Raw genomic sequence first — 19,196 nt, forward strand, 5'->3', positions numbered from 1 at the left:
AACTAGTGGAAAAGCTAAACAATAATAGTTTTTGCTAACATGTAGCTTTTGTTTGTAAACAAAGTACAGACTGAATGGAGTACAAGGGCGGCGGCACTGCTGGAACTGGCCATCAGTGTTTGGGATTCATCCCACTTTATTACCTGGTGCCAACCGACTAGTTCATTTTTGGGACTGATTGTGGTGAGAAAACAGGTCATGGTGGGAGCCCCAGTTACTGATCCTGTGTAAGCAGGCCTCCTTATCTGGTCAGTCTTCCCGATCAATCTCAGTGTTGTTGAGCTGGATTTCCTCATGTTTGAGATCCGAGTCATGGAAAGAGACAGGCTTGGGGCTCCTGTACTATAAATTGTGCTAGTAAAGAGGGCTGTGACAAAAGCCAGAGAAAATGTCTCTGTGAGGCATCAGGTGAAGAAACTATGGCTTGTCTACACAGGGAAATAGTCTGTGTCGTTTCTGTGGAAAAGCTACTCTGCATTTACAGAATCCTCTTAGACACTCCCATTGCTCTCTAAGAATGCCAAGAAGAACATGGAGCTATGCCCAAAGTTTTCCTCATTCCATAATTGTACATGCTCTGAAAGCCCATGGGGCATGGTGGATTGCTAAACCAGAAGAATATGGGCCATGACTTCTGACTGTCAATTAAAGCGCATCATTACTTCATCTTAAGGAATTTTTTGCCTTATCCCTCTCCTCCCTGGAGAGTAATTAAAAGTAAACTCCGGATCTTTTTCTAAATTAGGCTAGATTAAAAACATGATTTGAGATTAAAAATATAAGAAGATCTTGTCTAGCTGTTTGATTAACGGTTCTAACCATGTGTCACAGGGCATCACTATGAGTCAACTTGCTGTCAATGAATGCTATCATGATTATTGACACTGAACAAGTCTGAAAGGCTAACTAACAAAGAAGTGCCTTAGCACAAATGCTTTGTCATCTTCAAAATATCAGCTATCACTATTATTCAAATGCTTTCTCTGGGAATTATGCTGCAATTCAGAAGATAAGTGTTAAGTACCAGGGTGACTAAGAGCAATGATCCTGTGGTAAGTAAACACCCTGAAAGTGTTATAGGAAGATACCTCCTGAAGATAAGCAGTTCTTCAGACATTTAAATGGCTAGTCTGAGACAAACTGATTTACCAATAACTTGTAAACTGTGGCCAAGCTATCTGGTCCACAGAGCTCTTGGAACTTTCCATGAAAAAGGAACCCCAAACAAAAATAAACATTCACTAAAAATACACCATGTTTCTTTCTGGAGTGAGGGTAAAATGACTTTTAGACACCGCTAACATCCTGGTTGAGTCAATTCAACCTCCCTTAAAATACATAGTTGGGTTTGGTTGAACATATTAGTTTTTAGATGGTGACAGTCTAAAGAAACATCCCTACAAGATAAAAGTGTGGGTTTTTTTCGTACCTTCTCACAAAAAAGACAAATGAATAGAAAAATCAATAGAAAAAAAAAAAGAGGAGCTCTTTGTCAGGTAAATTTCATGCACCTGCCTTTTGAGGTATTTTCCTTTTTTCCAGCTTCTTAGTCCTCGCATGAAAGGCTTATATCAGAAGGCAACACTTGCACAGTCTCTGCATTACATATCCTACAGCAAGGGATACTTAGCCAAGATTTGCTGACTAATACAGACTTTCTCATAGCTGATGGGCTACTGAGAAACTGGGGACAAACAAGTTTAGGCAAGGGAAGAAAATATGAAATGAGCAAATCTCTCTGACATCTGAAGATAATCTGGTTGTGGCATGTCCATATAGGGAATTAGTTAAATGTAGACATCTGCAAAAAAAAGTTTGTTAACAAACTCGACATAAATTATTTGGAAGTTTTATTAAGGATACTTAACTCTACTCCTCAGAACATTTGTTTGCAAATTATGCTGGAACAAAGAGTGGATAGAATAGTGAATGGGCTGAGAGTTTGCTGCCTGAAATACCCAGTGAAGGCTGGAGTCAGCAGAGGAGTGGCTGCTCTGTTTGTAGAAGACCTGCTTTTTGTTATTCTACTTCATGAATAGCTTCAGGAGTATTGCCTTCCACTTCTCTTATGGGCTACAAGAAGGTATGAAAGGAGAATAGTAGAGACTGGAAGACTTTTGTTTCTATTATTACTTCATCTTGATTGTGGAGCCAGTATTGACCAACTCACTATGTGTCCCTTCAGGACTGGTTTACCACATGTTCCCTAGATGGGGTCTGTCAGCCTCACCTGCAGATTCCAATTCTCTTTGTCCACTAACAAAATTATGACTCATATCAACCTACTCAAATTCTGCTCTGAAAGTAGAGCTGTGGGTTGAGTTTGGATAACAAGATATCCCTTGTGATCTTCTGGGCTCCTGAAGATCTTGCCTAGAGCACCTTGTATAGACCTTGAATCAAACTTGGAAGAATGAGCTTCCTGTCATTCCCTGAAGCCTGAATTAGCTGTTGTTCCTGACACATAGCTCTGGTCAATCTCTGGACAGTCTTTTGATGATGCCCAGGTCAGGCATAACATGCCCAGGCCATAAAGTAGCAGGGATTCAGCAGTAGGCACCCTGCTAGAGACTTCATGCTGGTTCTCAATAAAAGGGGTAGGTGCAGTGCCCTGCCCCAGAACACCTACTGCATCCTTCAGATGTCATCCTGAAGGATTTTTTTATTATTTTTTTTTTTTACTACAATTATTTAAACATGCATTGTTTCCCTTTCTTGATGGGCTTCTTGCCTGGGCCATGTCCCAGAAAATGGTTTCATTTTATCACTCTGCAGCAGTTTTACCAGAATCAAAGTTGTGCATCCTCTTGTACTTTAATATTTCTAAAGATCTGTTTTCATAAATGCAAAGGAGGCAAACTATGGAGCCCAGAAGAATACTACTAAAATGTTCTCCAGGAATTTCCCTGGGTAGTTTTTTTTGTTGTGGGAGGCTAAGAGGAAGTGGCATGGATTAACTGGGTGACTGGGCAGAGTTGAAGATTCTAGAGTTGAAGGAGGATTGGGGTGAGCTCTGGTGCTGGTAATATCCACTCACACTATTTGGAGACAAGAGTGTGAATATTTCCTACCAGTAGACAGGATTTCCCTGCTTGGTGAATTTTTCTGTACGTGCATGCTTGCATCAAGCCAGAAGAAACACAGAAGCAGAATGGGTGAGCAGGAGATAGGAACCTGGGTGCAGGCTGATGTGGCAGTGCGAGGACAGGCATTTATTCCTGACAGTAGTAACAAGTTAGACCCTAAGGTTAGATAGTTGTTTCCGTTGGAAAAGAGTTACAGTCTTCCTGAGAAAACATGATTCTAGTCAGCTTACTTAGAGATTATTAGAGAGCCCTACAATTCATGGTTGATTAAAATTTATATACAGAAGTTGTTCTTAAACAGTATTTAAGCTTTCAAAAGTGTTTGTGCACAGACCTGTCAGGATTGCATAATCAGTTGTCTGAAGGCTGTGATGGTCAAGACTCCAGAAACATGGAGTACTTGTTGTTGTTACTCTGAAGCACAGAAATGCCACAGCTATTCAAATTACTTGGAGGCTCATGGATGTCCTTTTACGGAGGGGAAATTTGATCCAAACAACAAAATGTTTTCATTAGGTGTTTTGTTCTATTGAATCTGATCATCTCCTAAACTTACAATGCTTGCATATACAGCACTGAAATTCAGATGAATGAGAAACAGCATCTGCATCATTAAAAACCAAAGACACAACTTCCCCTCTCTTTCCTCCCAGGTGCTCCTCTCCTGCCCTTCTGGAGATCTTTGAGTTTTCTCTCTTGAGTTTTCCAATTGGTCTTAACATTATACTTGTCAACTGTAATGTTAATAATGTTAATATTGTTAATAATGTTTAAACTCCTGTCTTATGCCTTCATTAGTTTGTTTTTTTGGGTTTTCTTTTCTGAAAGGAATAACAAATGGTACTTCTCTCATTATCCCTGCACATAGTATTTTAATTGTGTGAATTTTACCAAGTAATATCATATTTTACAATACCAGGTATTTCCTTAAATGTGCAACAAGTTCCTGGATCATCTGTGGTCTGTTAAAACACTGGAAGAAACAACTTGCATTGTGAAAATCACAAACTTTTTTTTCATGATAAGTCAGTGCAGGCAGTCTTAAAGCATCATTCTGAGTACTTTTCAAAAGTATTTTCCAGAATCTTGTTTCGATGACATTTTAGTGTGTTCATATGAAATAGATGTTGTTCCAACAGTGAAATACAAACTTGACATTCCATGTGCTTGCTTCCAGTAAAAAGGTAGTGAATGCCAATGCCTGTAGCTGTTGAAAAGAAGACATGTAGCATCTGAATGGTAATGCTACTATACAGGGCAGAGGACTTTCTTGCATTACACTGACCTATGTATTTTATGTGATGACAATAATTACTAAAATTTAAAGAGGTATTTCTTCAGGCTCCAAGAATTAAACTGCAAAACTTCCTGCTACAGAATGGGGTAGATGTTAAAAGTGTGCCTGTGTTGAAAAAGTGGTTAGATATGATGAAAAATTATCTCAAACAGTATTTAGCAGGAGACCTTCCCTCTGGCTCAAAAATCTCCTCAGCTGCAGATCTTTGACTGCTGTTTAACCTGATTTAATACAGCAGTTGTTGTACTCTTAGGCATGAAATAAAGGTGGACTTCAAAACTGTTTATATGATTCAGGAATATAAATCTGTCTGGAGATGCAGGATGTGCATTCCTAAATTCTTTAGGCATTTTTTCAAATCTCTGCCCCCAGTTGGTCATCTATGTTGAAAGCCTTTCCCCCCCCCCCCATCCTTGTTTGTACTGAATCTTGTTCACTTCAAGTTGTCAAAAAACAATGAGACATAAGGGGATTTCTCAATGTGATTTAGGGTGGTGAGGCTGGGCCTTAGGAATACATCTAACAGATTCAGATGAGAGTAGAAGAAACAGGTTTTAAGGCAGGAACTGAAAGAGGAGTTGGTCGTAGTATGTCTTTATCATGCAGAGACCAGCATGGATGAGAACACAAGTACACCTTCTGTTTATTTATCTAGTTTAAATCATAACACAACATTTAACTTATGAAATAATGTTTTATCTTCTTTAAATCACCAGCTAGCTGCAGTGAATGTTACAGTACCTACACTATTGCTTTGTTCTGGACTCCTCTCAGATTGATAAACACTGCTTTTAATTTCAGTAGCATCACTGAATTAAGCCTTCAGATCTTCAAGAAACCACTGGACTAGTTACTCTAATACAGTATTTTTTCTTTTTTTTTCTTCTTGTTGGTGAACATCCTACAATTTTTCCATGGTAGGTACAAAAGTATTCTTCCTGGTAATAGGCTTGCCTGTGCAGACCACTTAGATATGGTCAGGGGATTAGGGATTAAAACTGTGTATACTAGAAAGAGTACACTGATAACAGCATAATGAATGTCTGCTTGGGCAGCATTAAAGTATTCAAACATCTTATAATGTGCTTCCCACCAAATACTGCCAATACATTGTCATCGTGTCAGGATTTTATAGTTTAAAGGTGTTGAGGCATTTTTTCTGAAATCAAATAAAGGAAATTTTATATAGTTTAGAGAGACAGGTAATCACTGTCAAGCAAGTATTTCCTATTGCTAAAATAAAGGGTTTTCATAGTTTGCTCGTATTGTTGCCAGCAATCTAACAACTGTTAGATTAATAGTTATTAAATTTGCAATAATATATGCCAAACTAATACTGAAAGCAGGCGGGTTTATGCCATTTTTCTTGAAGACCAGTAAAAGCCAAAAAATGCCTAATTCTTTGCAAAAACAATTTTCTTCATGTACTTATCAAAAAGGGGGCATGTTGGAGAGTAAAATTAACAGATTCTGAAACAGGTAGTTATAAAAGACTATCAGTTTTTTCTGACAAAAAGATCATGATGGAAAGTTCAGAACCTCAGTCTTGCAATGTGTGTCTTGAAACTTTACCTTGCTCTTGTGTCTAGGATCTTTGCTCAGCTGTGTACCGTCCCTCGATGCTGGTTTTACAGATACAAATCTGAAAAACACAGTTCAGTCCACACGGTTTGATATGTCTATAAATGCCATGGGATTTCTGACTCCATTTTAGTCATTACTGCCAGACACAATAAAACAGTTTCAGATATACCTCCGGTTTCATTTGTCCCTTTTATTATGGATTTCTTCAATTTTTGTAAAGTTTTAGACATACTTTGAGTACTAAATAAAACTCCCCATAAGGGTATCTCAGAAACTAAGATAATTGCTAATTTTTCGTCAATTTTTAGAATAGTTTACAATGCAGCTCTCATGCAACAAGGCCAGAGAAATCCTTCCTCATGGCAGGAGCTGAGAAACAGAGCTTCATTAGCTCCCATAAGGTGGAGAGTCCAGTGTTACACTGAGCAGCAACATTCTTTAACAAGCAGCGCCAGGCTTTTAGTCTGGAGCTCCCAGCCTCTTTTTAAGGCTACAGAAAAAATTTTGCTGAGGATTAGAGACAATGTGACACAAAATAGTTGCCACAACCACCGGCCAAAGGTTTAGGCTGCAATTTATGGGTCAAGACCCAGCCAGCCTGGAGCTGATTATCACAGGCAACCTTGCATGACGGCACTGCTCTGCCAGCAAGCTCCATCTGTCCCCATGTGCGGGAGCAGGAAGGGTCTCCATACCCTGCCTGGAGTGAGCAGATAGTCCACTCGCGCAAGGAGGTGCCATTTACACCCTCTGTGGCTAGCCCATAGTTCCTATTTGTGCCACAGCCACCTCACAAACTGGGGTCAGATGAGGGTTATGTGGGCACTTGGTGTTTGCTCCAGTCTTTCTAAGAGACAGATATTTGGTGGAGATTTTATCGAGGTAAAAAAATGCAAGTGACAAGTGTCACAAGCTCTGAGATGCAGCAGTGTGGTAAACTCCCTATGTTTACCTTTCTCTCCTAAAACATCTTTTATGTTCATTTGTCTTCCTGGCAGCTGCTAATGGTTGAACAGCAAATTAAAATTGATAATGTCTGATGACTCCCTTTACAGGTAAGGCCTGGAAACATGAAGCTGGTGTTGCTGCTGTTCTCCCTTGACATTTGGTGAGGCAGCTTGATTCGGTCACAGCTGGAGCTGGCAGCTGAGGTGGCAGCAGCCCTGGCTTCCTCAGTCTTTGTTGAAATGGTCACAGCCAATTCTTTGGAATTTGGATTTGCAACCTCAGTAATCCCTGCAATTAATTCATTGCACAAAGATGTCTTTTGTCATAGATTTATTAAAATGGTAATTGACTGCTATTTAACAATCTCCTCCCGAAGAGATCAAGCAGCTGTAGGTTTCTGAAGGTTTAATACCGGAAATGTTTCACCTCTTCTCCCGGTATTCAACAGAAAAGACTTTTCACCCCATTTCTTCAGTGTCAAAAGTTAGTCCTTTTTGGTTTTCCATTCTCCTCTTTTCTAGAGTACCTTGACACCCTGTCAGTCAGCTGAAATTAGTGTACTTCTCACTGGTAGGTTAATTATTTTCCATGATGGGTAATTATTTTCCATGCTTACCCTGAAGCACCTTAAGTGTTTGTATTGACACAGAAAGAAATTACAAAATTGAAGGTGCTTCATGAGTATTTGTACATAGGAAAGTAACTGTTTATGAATAGTTACTGGATGAATAATGCAGAATTTAGCTCCAGCTGCAGAATACCCTTTCTTTCAATGGAAAAAAAGATACATTTCTGTCTGCAATGTAGTTATACATAATAGGTTTGAATCATGAGTACACAGAGTGTGCTATTCAAACTTTTGACTTACACAGGACAAGAAAGGAGATTTCTATTTGACTTATTCATAAAATTAATCAGAAAATATCTTTCTACATACAAAAACATGAAAATGAGAAATGACATTTTAATTATTTGTAAAAAACCTCACCTGAAAGCCTTTAATTCTCTCTGATTTTGGGGGGTGGGGGGAAGGCATTTTCTTTCCTGCTAGTGTGACTGGAAATGGAAAGACAAAGAAGATGTTAACCTACCGCCATGTGATAGCAGTATCTTTTCATTTTTAGGAAAGAAAAAAAAAGTGAGGTTGTTACTGCCAGTTGTTGTGCTAGTTATTAAAACCACATTCACCAAAAAAACCCCAATTTGGCTATGTCAGTTTTCATGAAAGTTTTAAAATTATCAATCAGTGTTCAATTTACTTTTTTTTAATAGGTCAAATGTCAAAATCCTTGAACGTATAGTAAGTCGGCTGCTCAGTTGGACAGTTGTTTGAAATGCCAGTTTAATGGAATAAATGAGACTCTTACTGTAGACTCAAGTGCTTAGTTCTCACAGCTTCTTTTTCTTTTCTTTGCCTTTTTCTTGTCTTTGCGATCAGGTGAAATGTCAGCGTAGAAATTCTCTAGGCTGCACCTATGGAACCTCACTAGATGACAACAGGCATATGCACACAGCTCTGCTGTAACCTTCCATATACTGTGAGCTGCAGTAGTACTACAGAACAGCAGTTATGGAAGTACTGTATCTTTACATTTTTTTTTAAAGAAAAACTGTAGTGGCAGTTTGACTGTGCAACTCAGCTGAAACAGAAAACAGAGCAACAACATTTTGACAGGGATCAAAGTCACTTCCAAAGGAAATTTTCATTTTACCGTAGCTATTTTTCAGAAAACACAGATTTTGTCAGAAACTATGCGAGTGCCACTCTTTTCTGAATACACTGTCAGTTAAAATAAATCTATTATAGACTCCTCAAGCCCTAGCAAATCAAAACCATCATCACAGTAGCACTGAAAGACAAAGTCTAGTGTCAATATTCATAACTATACATATTATAATATTATAAGAAATAATGGAAAATGAGATACTTTTAGCTATTTTAAAATTAAGCATACTTTGAGAGTCTTGATGCTACTGAACACTCCCTCATCTGTTCGAGAAACGGATCGCGATACACTCCCGGGAGCCAGCAGGCCGGCGGTACGCTCACAGTCCCCGCGCTGACAGCCGTCCCTTACACACGCGGGCCCAACCGGCCTTCCCCACGGGCAGGTAGGGTCAGTAAAAATGCAAACAGCAGGGCCGACTTTAGCGAGAGTCAGCGGGAGGCGATACCGTGGAGCAACACGGTACCTGCCCAAACACAAGAGCCAGGAGGGTACCCAAACAGGAATTTCACCCTAAGGCTGCTGCTGCACCCTCCGAGGGCGGCCTGGCCTGGGGGCAGTTAGCCCGAAGCCAATCCCAAACTGAGCAGGAAGGTCCCCCGGAAGGGCACCAGGGCCGCCTGCTGAGCTCCCGTGCCGGGTGCGCGGGTAGCCGCCTAGCCCGATGCCCCGCGTAGTGGGGGAGGACGGGGACGACGGGATTCCGCGGGCACTCGGTGGGCGGGAGGGGAAACCCTCCCCGGGAAGGGGCGAAGACTAGGCGGCAGGGAGAGAGAAGCGCCTTCGACCCGCCACGGAGACCAGCAGCCGGCAATAAAGCTCCGGCGAGCGGAGCCGGGGCGGCCAACAGGCGCCGGGGGCTGGCTGCGCGCCTCCGACGGCACCGGCACCCCCCGCCCCCGCGCGCACCTGTGCCGCCGCCGCCGCCGCCGGGCGGCTTCGGGGAAGGCCGCGCCACCGCCTCCGCCCGCTTCCCGCGGCGGGGGTCGGGCAGCGGAAACCTCCTCCGCGCTCCCTCGTAAACACGGCCCGGCGCCCTCCCCCGGCCGCTATTTTGGAGCGGCGTGATGTCACGGCGGGGCAGAGCCGCGGGACGGGCGGCCCGCCCTCACCTGCAGGGAGGGGGCGGAAAGCGGGGGGCAGCCGAGCCGAGCCGAGCGGGGCAGGCAGGGAGCGGAGCAGGCCGCTCCTTCTTCCGCGCCGCGGCTGGCGGAGGAGCCGACGGAGGAGCGGGAGCTGCCAGCGACCCCGCTGCCGGGCGGGACGGGACGGGACGGGGCGGGGCGGGGCCGGGCCGGGCCGCCACGCTATTAATAAGCGTGGCCGCGGCGGGCGCAGGGCAGGGTTGTGGGCAGCATGCAGGGCAACGGGCAGCAAGCGCTGGCGGGGAAGGACCTTGAGGATCGCCTCGGCGGGATAGGGGCGGCTGACGGCGGGACGCCGGCTGCGGCCGCGCCCATGCTGCCGGCCATGGAGGTGGCTGAGGAGCCGGAGAAAGCTCTGGGCGGCAAGAGCAAGGACCCCAACACCTACAAAGTGCTCTCCCTGGTAAGGGCCGGGGCGCCGCGGGGGCCGGCGGCGGTTGTGGGGCGGGCGGTCTTGCCTGGGGCTCACCTCGCCGGCGGGTGCGTGAGGAAGCGGCGCGGCTGAGGGCAGGTGTTTCGCCCCGCGGGGCTGGGGACGGGCAAGCCTCTCCCCGGCCCCTCGGGGACGGGAGCGGAGCCCGTGGCGGGGCCTTCAGAGCCTCCCCGGGGGGTTTGGAGCGGCGTCGGGAGGGGGGAGACCGCCCTCGGCGCCAGCGGCTCCTCAGGATGCCCGGGGCGGCGGCGCTGCGTGGCGGCTCCCGCTTCCCGCCTCAGGGCTTCGCTTCGGGCACGAGCGTGGGGCTTGCGCCTGCGTTACTGCCTACAGGCAGCAACCTGCCTGGAAGGGGGGGTCATGCTTTTTCAGTTGGTGTATTTTGCTCTTTTGACAGCGGTCAGGTTGAATCGTCTGATTCTTTTTTAGTATTAATGGTTGTCCCATCTTCCATCGTGTGGTTTTAGCTGTTTGGCATAGGGGACACACCAGCGAAGACAAAACCAGGTTAACCCAGGAAAATATGGCTGGAAAAGCTAAAAAGACTTCAAGAGCTGAAAGGATGGTTGGAAGTAAAAAAACTTGCTTTTGTCACAGAATTTGAAGTACTGTGGACTGAAAGTTTGTCTCCAAGTGCTGCCTGGAGTCACTTTCAGCCCTGGTTCAGAGGCCCCCGTGGCCAAAGCCATTGTTAGCAGGTAGGTCACTTTCCAGTTTTAGCCATGCTGCTGTATTGTAACTATCCTCCTTGTAGAGATGGGAAAATAAGACCTTCCAGACTGCCTGGAGTGATCATTACGAGGCAAAAATCATTATCAAGGTGAAAGAACTGTGGCATTCTTGGAAGGAAGCTTGCAGCAGACTTTTTATTACATATATATATATCTCCATAAGTAGCCCTCCTTTAAATACATTAAAGCATAAGGATCAAGATGCTTTTCTAGATTTACCTATAGCCTTGTAATCTGGTAACCATTTCACATGAACTGCCCACCATATCATAGTGACTACATGTTGGTTGTACTTTCTGACCTATTGGGTGCTAAGCTGCATTTCCAAGTTTGTCAGAATACTATAAGAAAAATATCAAAACTCATGTAAAGGTATATGGTAGTTTCCATGTAGAAGTTGTTTTGGCAGCTATTCTGATGAAAAGTCACCTTAAATAAAGGTAGCGGTTTGTAGCTTGTTTCATTACTTTATTGTCTTCTGGGGAGGTTAGGTTGTGCCATAAAAACCATTGCAGTTGGATGGTGAAAACAGCTCAGCTTTTTTCAGTCTTAGAAATAGGTATTGATAGTGGAAAATAGTCATGTACTATTCAAAACCTAATGCTGCTGTTCTGAGTTTTTTAGGCTCTAATGCAAAACTATTAGAGATACATAGCCACTTAAAGACTGGAGTTGGGTACAAGTTAAAATGTTTGCAGGTACTTACTTTTATGAATTAAGTCCTTATTTCCAAACCATAGCTGCTCTCTGAGAATTGGCAAAACATTCATCCTGTGCTGGCTAAACTGTCGGAGTGAAATATCCACCATCTATACAGAAATAATTAAAAACTTCTAAATATAAATGACCATGTGCTATTCTTCTCAGCTACTGGAGACACTGAGATAATTTAGAATATTCAGTGAGAACTTGAAAAACTTTCTGAATACTGCAGGTGATATTGGATTGAGTAAAAGAAGACTAAACCTAAACATCATGTTAGAAGGTAGAAAACTGAAATTGGAAATGCCAGTTTGTTCTTTCTCACAAGCCAATGCATTTATAATGCATTGATGATATCAACCTAATGTAAAGAAATAAGTGAGCAGTCTTACCTGCCTGGTGTTTTGGGTTGGGCAGTGTGAAACTGTAACCATGACTAGATACAGGTAAACTCCCTTTGCCTGCATTTACCCTTGCTGTATGCACCGTTGCTTCCTTTATTTGGGCAGATAAAAAAAACCAACAACCTGGTTTCAGGTAAGTTTTTGTAAAAACTGAGTGCATTTCTGGTGATTAGAAAATACTTGAATTACTCTTTTCATTTTTCTGGAAAGCACAGACTTGCTTGCATTCTCCTCTTCTTATCTGTGTGCTTGCCACCTGTAGATGTCTGCACAATTTGTGAACACAACCTTGATGTTCCCAGCTTTTGTCAATGACCCAGCCTTACCCAGTTACAGAGGAACTGCAGAGTTCCCCTGTACAAAAGGTTGTACTGTGTGGACTCTGTGCATGGGTTTTCTTGGTTGCTCCAGAAGCCTCTGTGTTACATGGCAGTTCGTAGTTGTTAACTGAATGTATGTTAGCGGAGGGAGAATGTAGGTAGACAAGGAAGTGGTATAGAGTCAGCTCCACTTCTAGCAGTGGCAGGCGTAACTTTAAGTTCAGCTGTAGGTTTTCGTACTGTGCAGGTCCCTCTTCTTGTTGCTGCTGCCCAGGGAGGATTCCCCAAATGGTGGGACAGGCCCACAGGGATTTACTAACCGGTTCATGGTGCTTCCTTAAGGCAATGGAATGAAAACATCCAGCTTTGAATAATCATGAGATAAATGCATAAGAGGATTACTGTATGTAACTTCTGTTCACACCTTTTCATTTAGTGTCTTCCCAACTTTCTGAGCTCGCACCTTTGTCCCTTGAAGCCCAACGAGCTGCCTGTCTGTAGTCTCTACAGGCTTACCCGCTGCTTATGTGTGACTGAGCAGCATGCTCCTGCCCAACAGCAGTGGAACACTTGCTTAGGTTTGAGGTTTTCTATTCCAGCTTGCCAGTGACTCTCAGGCATTGCATTTTGGTCTGATTCACTCATTCCATGAAGATGAAATTTTCCATGCGTTTATAACAGCTGAAACACTGAGGAAAAAAGTAACAAAATAGACAATGTTTCTTTTTGACAGTTTCAGGCTTTCTTTGTCAGAAGTGGAAGACTCATTTAAACTGAAACTTTTGTTTGAAAATTTCTTAAGGAGTTTTTGCAACTTGGGAATTCCTGATTAGAAAAAAAAATTATCAAAAAATTCCAGGTGAGGTCCAGACTGAGACATTGAAAGTGTGTTAGTCTCGTCTAAAGTGTATCTCAAGCATTTCAGAGTGCATAAAGACAATAAATTGTGAAGTTTTAAAAAAATGCTGTTGTAATACACTTAAATATATTTTGTAAGTCTGGGATTATTTTTTCCTTGTACTTTTTTTTAATTAAGGCAGTCCAAACTTTTTTTTTAAGACTAGTGTTTTATGCATGTGCCAAACACTAAACAGACCTTGGAAACTTTCTTTTATTCAATTGCCTTCTGCAATTTGTTGAGAGGGTAGCCAGAACTTGTACAATGCTTGTGAATTAAAACAGTTTTATTTAAATTAAGACAGTGGATCTCTTGGCATGTACTCCTGGAAGGCTGCTCTGTGTTTTACAGCTGGTTGCAGATGCAGTGAGAAGCAATCCAGGATATGTGGTTGCACTCCTGTAGGTTTGGTTACTTTTTCTTTTGGATGGTTGGTGAACTCTATCAGCCTGAGGATCAGACTAAGGCAGTGGGTGGGACAAGGCCTTGGAATCATCTGCAAACTGAAGCTGGTGAAGGATACCGTGATAAAGATGGCATCCTTGGGAGCCTCTGTGCTGATCTTGGTTGTCTTTTTATCTAGCAGTGAAAGTTGAGTGTGCTGGGCTATATCTAGGGACCAGTAGAGAAAGAGAGGTTTTTTTCTTTCTCTATACTCAGCACTTGTTAGATCCCACCTGGAATACTGTGTCCAGGCTGGGGCCTTCCAGTACAGGAAAGATAAATTCAACTGAAGTGAGTTCAGCAGAGTGCCACCAAGGTGGTCTGGGGCTGGAGCTCTTCTCCTGTGAGGAGAGGCCAAGGGACCTGGGCTTGTTTAGCCTAGGGAAGAGATGGCTTGGCTGAGGAATACCTAACAGTAGCCTTCCCATACCTCTGAGGACATCATCAAGAAGATGGAACCAGGCTCTGTACTAATGTGCACAGTGGGAGAATGAGACAAGGGCAATAAATTGAAATTGAAACAAAAGAGGTTCTTGCTGGATATGGGGGGTGGGAATCACTGAGGATAATTAAGTGTTGGAACAGGTTGCACAGACAGATTGCGTTAACTCCACCCTTGGAAGTGTTCAAGACTCAACAGCATAAAGCCCTGAGCAGCCAGGTCTGAATTCAGTTTTGACCCAACTTTGGGCAGGAGATTGGACCAAAAACCTCTTGAGGTCCCTTCTAGCCTTATGATTAGATAAATCTGTTTCCAGTTATCCATTGGTCTCTGTATTAAGTTTTGTGTGTAAGATCTGAATCATAAACCCACATAAATAATAAATGAGTGTCACGACCCCCCCAGACTGGACAGACCAGGGAGTCATGTTTAATTTGAAATTCCCTCAGGCCAAATTAAGGTGAAATGACACCAAATGATCAGTTAAAGATTTTATTCATAACAGAAGCAAACTGAACTGGGGAGGCATGATAGTAAGTGGCAGGGTTTCTCCCAACAGGAATTGGCATAAGACTACTGTAAACTGTGTAACCCAGGGTAACTATATGTCAATTCAGGGAATAAGGGGATCCCTCCCATTGAGTCATGAGGGTCAGAGCAGACCCCCTTGCTTTCTAGACTCCTTGTCAGAGAAGGGCCCAGGGGTGGCTGCATCCACTCTTGGTCCCAGACTTGGTCAACAGTTTTATGTCTTAAAGGGATGAGATGTAGGGATTGTGGAAAAGGAAAGAGAGAAGACAGAGAAAGAAAAAGGAAGAAAGGTTTTACCGGTCCTGGGTCCAGTCAGCTGAGGGGTCCAGTCCCAGTGGGCTTTTGCACCCGGGGCTTCAGTTTGTGTCCTTTTATCATCCTTGCCCCTCCTTTGGGTGGGCACCCGAACTTGTCAGGCTAATGAGCAGTTTGTGAGCCTTTGTGCTTGGGGGTCGTTTGTGGAGTAACTTCTCCTTCCCTGCAGACCTGGCCATTGTTTGATCTTTGTATCAGAACAGGGAGCTGCCACCCTCCGGCATACCCTCCCCCTCCTGTTGCTGATGTCTGAGCTGATGGGCTTTTCACCTTGGTTCCTTGCTGTGCAGGGTTTTGTCTTTAAGCAGAACTTGCCCCACCACAATGTTTGAGACATTAACTCTTTCAGTCTCTCACAATGAGTGGGACAGTCTTGGCTCAAGGGAGAGTATCTGCTGTCAATTAATATGTGCCATTGTTGCAGTCAGGAGAGAGTCTTAAGTATAGAAGAGAGATGGGTTGGCTATCAAGATATTTTATATAAGAGTCCTGAAAGTCTTTCACTACTTTCTTCCAAAATAACCCATAGTGGCTGACTTTCTGCTCATACAGGGAAAGATGGGTGTGCTGTGTCAGGATTTTGGAGACAGCTATAAGTTTGTTTGGTTTTTTGTTTGGCTTGTTTTTAATTCCTCAACAGAGATGAAGGTGTGGAAATGACCTTTTCTTATGTAGGTGTCTAGAAGATAGCATGCCTGTTAGGTTGTTTTAATGGTGATATTTTTCCTCCTAAATATGTTTGAGGATGCCCAAACCTTTGTATAGGTTAGTACTTTTTTGGAATAATGCATTTCTGTAATGTTTCTCCAGAAAAGATGTGAAATACCTATTTAATTATTTTATTTAATATACTTGTCAGCTTAGTCTTACTCTCTCTTCTACATCTGCTGTTGGAGAAGGAAACATGGGGAGCAATTAGAGAGCAGGTGGGAAATTAGTTGGAGTTGTTGCAGTGTGTTGGCCCAGACCCTTCAAAAGCTTGTTCTGCGCTTGGGCTCCTTAGGGGGGATGAACTCCTTTGTCTTCTGCCATTGCTGCTGTGTTGCTGCAATGTGGTCTTGATTCCCAGGGGAAGGACTGCATAGAAAGCTGGTTCCAGACTCAGATTTTCCCTCTGTGCTTATCATACCCGCTTGGGAATTAACGTAACTCAGTGTGAGGAGAGGAAGGACAATGACAGCAAGATGTTTGTGTCCAAACCTTGTGATTTGGAATGTGGTTGTTGACTTCAGCCAACTCTGGCTTGAGTATTTTTATGGTTGTCAGTCAGTTCTGAAGCACTGGATTCAAGGACACTGTACTTTGTGCCTGAGTTTGGGAGACCCGGGCGCCACGTTCAGTCTTTCCTCTAATCTTTTTTTGGCCCTCAGCAAATCATTCTGTTTCAGCCTTTTTTGTACTGTTTTGCTTTATGTGCCTTGCCTTTTTTCCTTTTTCAGTACAGAAAAGTAGTCCTTGCTGGAATTACTTGCTCCTGTGAGAGTGCTGAGTTGAGCTTAGATGGGACTTTTGTGTTCCAAGAAACTCCACACAATTTAACAGTAATATTAAAGTAGCTGACTGATAGGTGATTTAATTTTTTTTTAGCATCAAATGTCCTTTGGTGAAATATGAGGTAAAAATGACAGTCACAGGATGGCCATAGTTTAAATAGACTTCGAAGAACTTTTGGTTCAGAAATATTAAAGCAGTGTTTGGCCAATCTCCAGTATTTCAATATTTTGTAGGAAACACTATTCCAATGCTTGGAAACAAGGGTGTTTTACAGTAAGTGTCTTGCTTGTCTTCCATCAACATTACAGCTCTCCAGCTCCAATGGTGGCTTGTTTTGAATTCTGCAGACACAGTAAAAATTTGTGATTGACAAAAGATTTTTTTTTTATTGCATTTGCTGTTGATACTGCTTAAATGCATCTAATTACAATACAATTGTGTGGTGGGTTGACCCTGACTGGATGCCAGGTGCACACCAAAGCCGTTCTATCACTCCCCCCTCCTCAGCTGGACAGGGGATAGAAAAATATAACAAAGAGCTTGTGGGTCGAGATAAGGACAGGAGACATCACTCACCAATTACTGTCACAGGCAAAACAGACTCAGCTTGGGGAAAATTAACTCAATTTATTACAAATTAACCAGAGTAAGGTAATGAGAAATAAACCCAAATCTCAGAACACCTTCCCTCCACCCCTCCCTTCTTCCCAGGCACAACTTCAGTCCCAGATTTCTCTACCAAATCCCCCCCAGCGGCACAGGGGTACGGGGATGGGGTTTACGGTCAGTTCATCACACGTTATTTTCTGCCGCTTCATCCTCCTCAGGGGGAGGGCTCATCACACTCTTCCCCTGCTCCAGCATGGGATCCCTCCCATGGGAGACAGTCCTCCACAAACTTCTCCAATGTGGGCCATTCCTACGGGCTGCAGTTCTTCACGAACTGCTCCAGCATGGGTCCTTTCCACGGTGTGCAGTCCTTCAGGAGCACACTGTTCTAGTGTGAGTCCCCCATGGGGTCACAAGTCCTGCCAGAAAACCTGCTCTGTGGGCTCCTCTCTCCACAGATCCGCAGGTCCTGCCAGGAGCCTGCTCCAACACAGGGTTCCCACGGGGTCACAGCTTCCTTCGGGAACCCACGTGCTCTGGTGTGGGGTCCTCCACAGGCTCCAGGTGGATATCTGCTCCACTGTGGACCCCCATGGACTGCATGGGGACAGCCTGCCTCACCATGGTCTGCACCACAGGCTGCAGGGGAATCTCCGCTCCGGTGCCTGGAGCATCTCCTTCCCCCCCTTCCTTCTTCTCTGACCTTGGTGTCCACAGGGTTGTTTCTCTTACATGTTCTCACTCCTCTCTCCAGCGGCTGTTTCTGTCTGTTCCAACTTTTTTTCCTTCTTAAAAATGTTATCAGAGAGGCGTTACCACTATTGCTGATGGGCTTGGCCTTGGCCGGCGGCGGGTCTGTCTTAGAGCCGGCTGGTATAGGCTCTGTTGGACACAGGGGAAGCTTCCAGCAGCTTCTTACAGAAGCCACCCCTGTAACACACCCCCCCCCCTCCCCCAAAACCATGCCACACAAAGCCAATACAAGTTGTAATTATAAATACGTACAATAAATACTTTGTTATCCAATTTAATCCATCAGAAGACAATTTGGGGTTTGGTGAATTTTAAGATCATTGTAACTTTTAATGTTTATCTTCAGTCAACTCATTTTTCAAGGAAGATTTTGCCAATAATTCTCATGCACAGGGAGCTGTAAACCCACAATTTCTTTATGCTTCTTCAGATGGGTACCTTCTTGCTGGATATTGAAGACAAAAATCATAATCTTGCTCTCACACAGTAAAAGTTAAGAAATATTTAGCCATTTTAACTCTGATGGGTTTCCAGGGGTAACTTGTATTCTTGCTTTACTTGCGCTTTACTTCACAGTGCTAGTCAGCATATCCTATCCTAGATGAGAAGCTGATAAGAAATAAAAAATACTATCCGAAGAAACACTTGCAGGAATTGAGGCTTTAGACAAAGCCTTTTTTCTTAAACAAAAATCCAACCACCCAAACACCAAAAAACCAAACAAACTGACACCCCCCCCCCCCCCCAAATAAATTCCATCTGTACAAAAATCTTCACCAAGGGAGAGTAGGGACTGCCTTTGTTTATAATTGTACTCACAACTCATTTTAAATTTTATTGCCAAACTAGGTTGACTTTGGGTATGTCTGTGCCACAGTCAAAGGTGTGATTGTGACTTTGCTAAGCATACTTCAGCTTACTTTGAGCTGGGTAGTTTAGGTATTGCTTTCGGCATAGACAAAACAGTGTGGCGTTTAGGACAGGCTGCAAGATACTTTTTTATGTAGCTGAGCTGGAGGATTTAAGCCATCTGGGAGGCTTCGGTCACCCCTCAGAGTGCAGTGTGTGAATGCTTCAGGCTTCCTGGACTCCAGCTGGAGTGCAAAGCTTGGAGCAGGCTGAAGGACGCCCAGCTGTGTGACTTGCGTGCTTCTGTCAACACTGCTGGCTGGTTGCCTGTCTGAAAACATCCATGTTCTGCCTAGGAATTTGTGTAGACTATCTGCTGATGGATTAGGCTGCAGTGTGCTAGGATCAGCCATTTGGTCCAGTCAGGCAAAGCAGATGAGTGATTGGGGCCAGGATTAGTGTCATGTGTGTTCAGAATTCCTGC

General features: G+C 43.7%; 2 protein-coding genes across 4 annotated transcripts in view; both read left to right on the top strand.

Moving 5' to 3' along the window:
* The first annotated feature begins 9,929 nt into the window (after window positions 1–9,929).
* RPS12 (ribosomal protein S12) overlaps window positions 9,930–19,196 on the top strand; it is a 511,578-nt gene continuing 502,311 nt past the window's right edge. The window contains exon 1 of the mRNA XM_049801505.1: window positions 9,930–9,935. The gene's annotated coding sequence lies outside the window, so the exon portion shown is untranslated. The remainder of the gene's footprint in view (window positions 9,936–19,196) is intronic.
* Window positions 9,961–19,196, top strand: part of ENPP1 (ectonucleotide pyrophosphatase/phosphodiesterase 1) — a 59,064-nt gene continuing 49,828 nt past the window's right edge. Inside the window, exons 1-2 of one of the 3 annotated variants that reach the window (XM_049801467.1) lie at window positions 10,105–10,190; window positions 10,688–10,918. Coding sequence is in view for 1 of the 3 variants with exons in the window: in XM_049801466.1 (XP_049657423.1) it covers window positions 9,999–10,190 (192 nt within the window). In the remaining 2 variants the exon portion in view is untranslated. Of the gene's footprint in view, window positions 10,191–10,687; window positions 10,919–19,196 lie in introns of all 3 variants that reach the window. The other 2 variants (XM_049801466.1, XM_049801468.1) reach the window with 2 other exon arrangements.

This window comes from Accipiter gentilis, chromosome 5 (assembly GCF_929443795.1).
Source record: "Accipiter gentilis chromosome 5, bAccGen1.1, whole genome shotgun sequence".
Taxonomy (NCBI): domain Eukaryota; kingdom Metazoa; phylum Chordata; class Aves; order Accipitriformes; family Accipitridae; genus Astur; species Astur gentilis.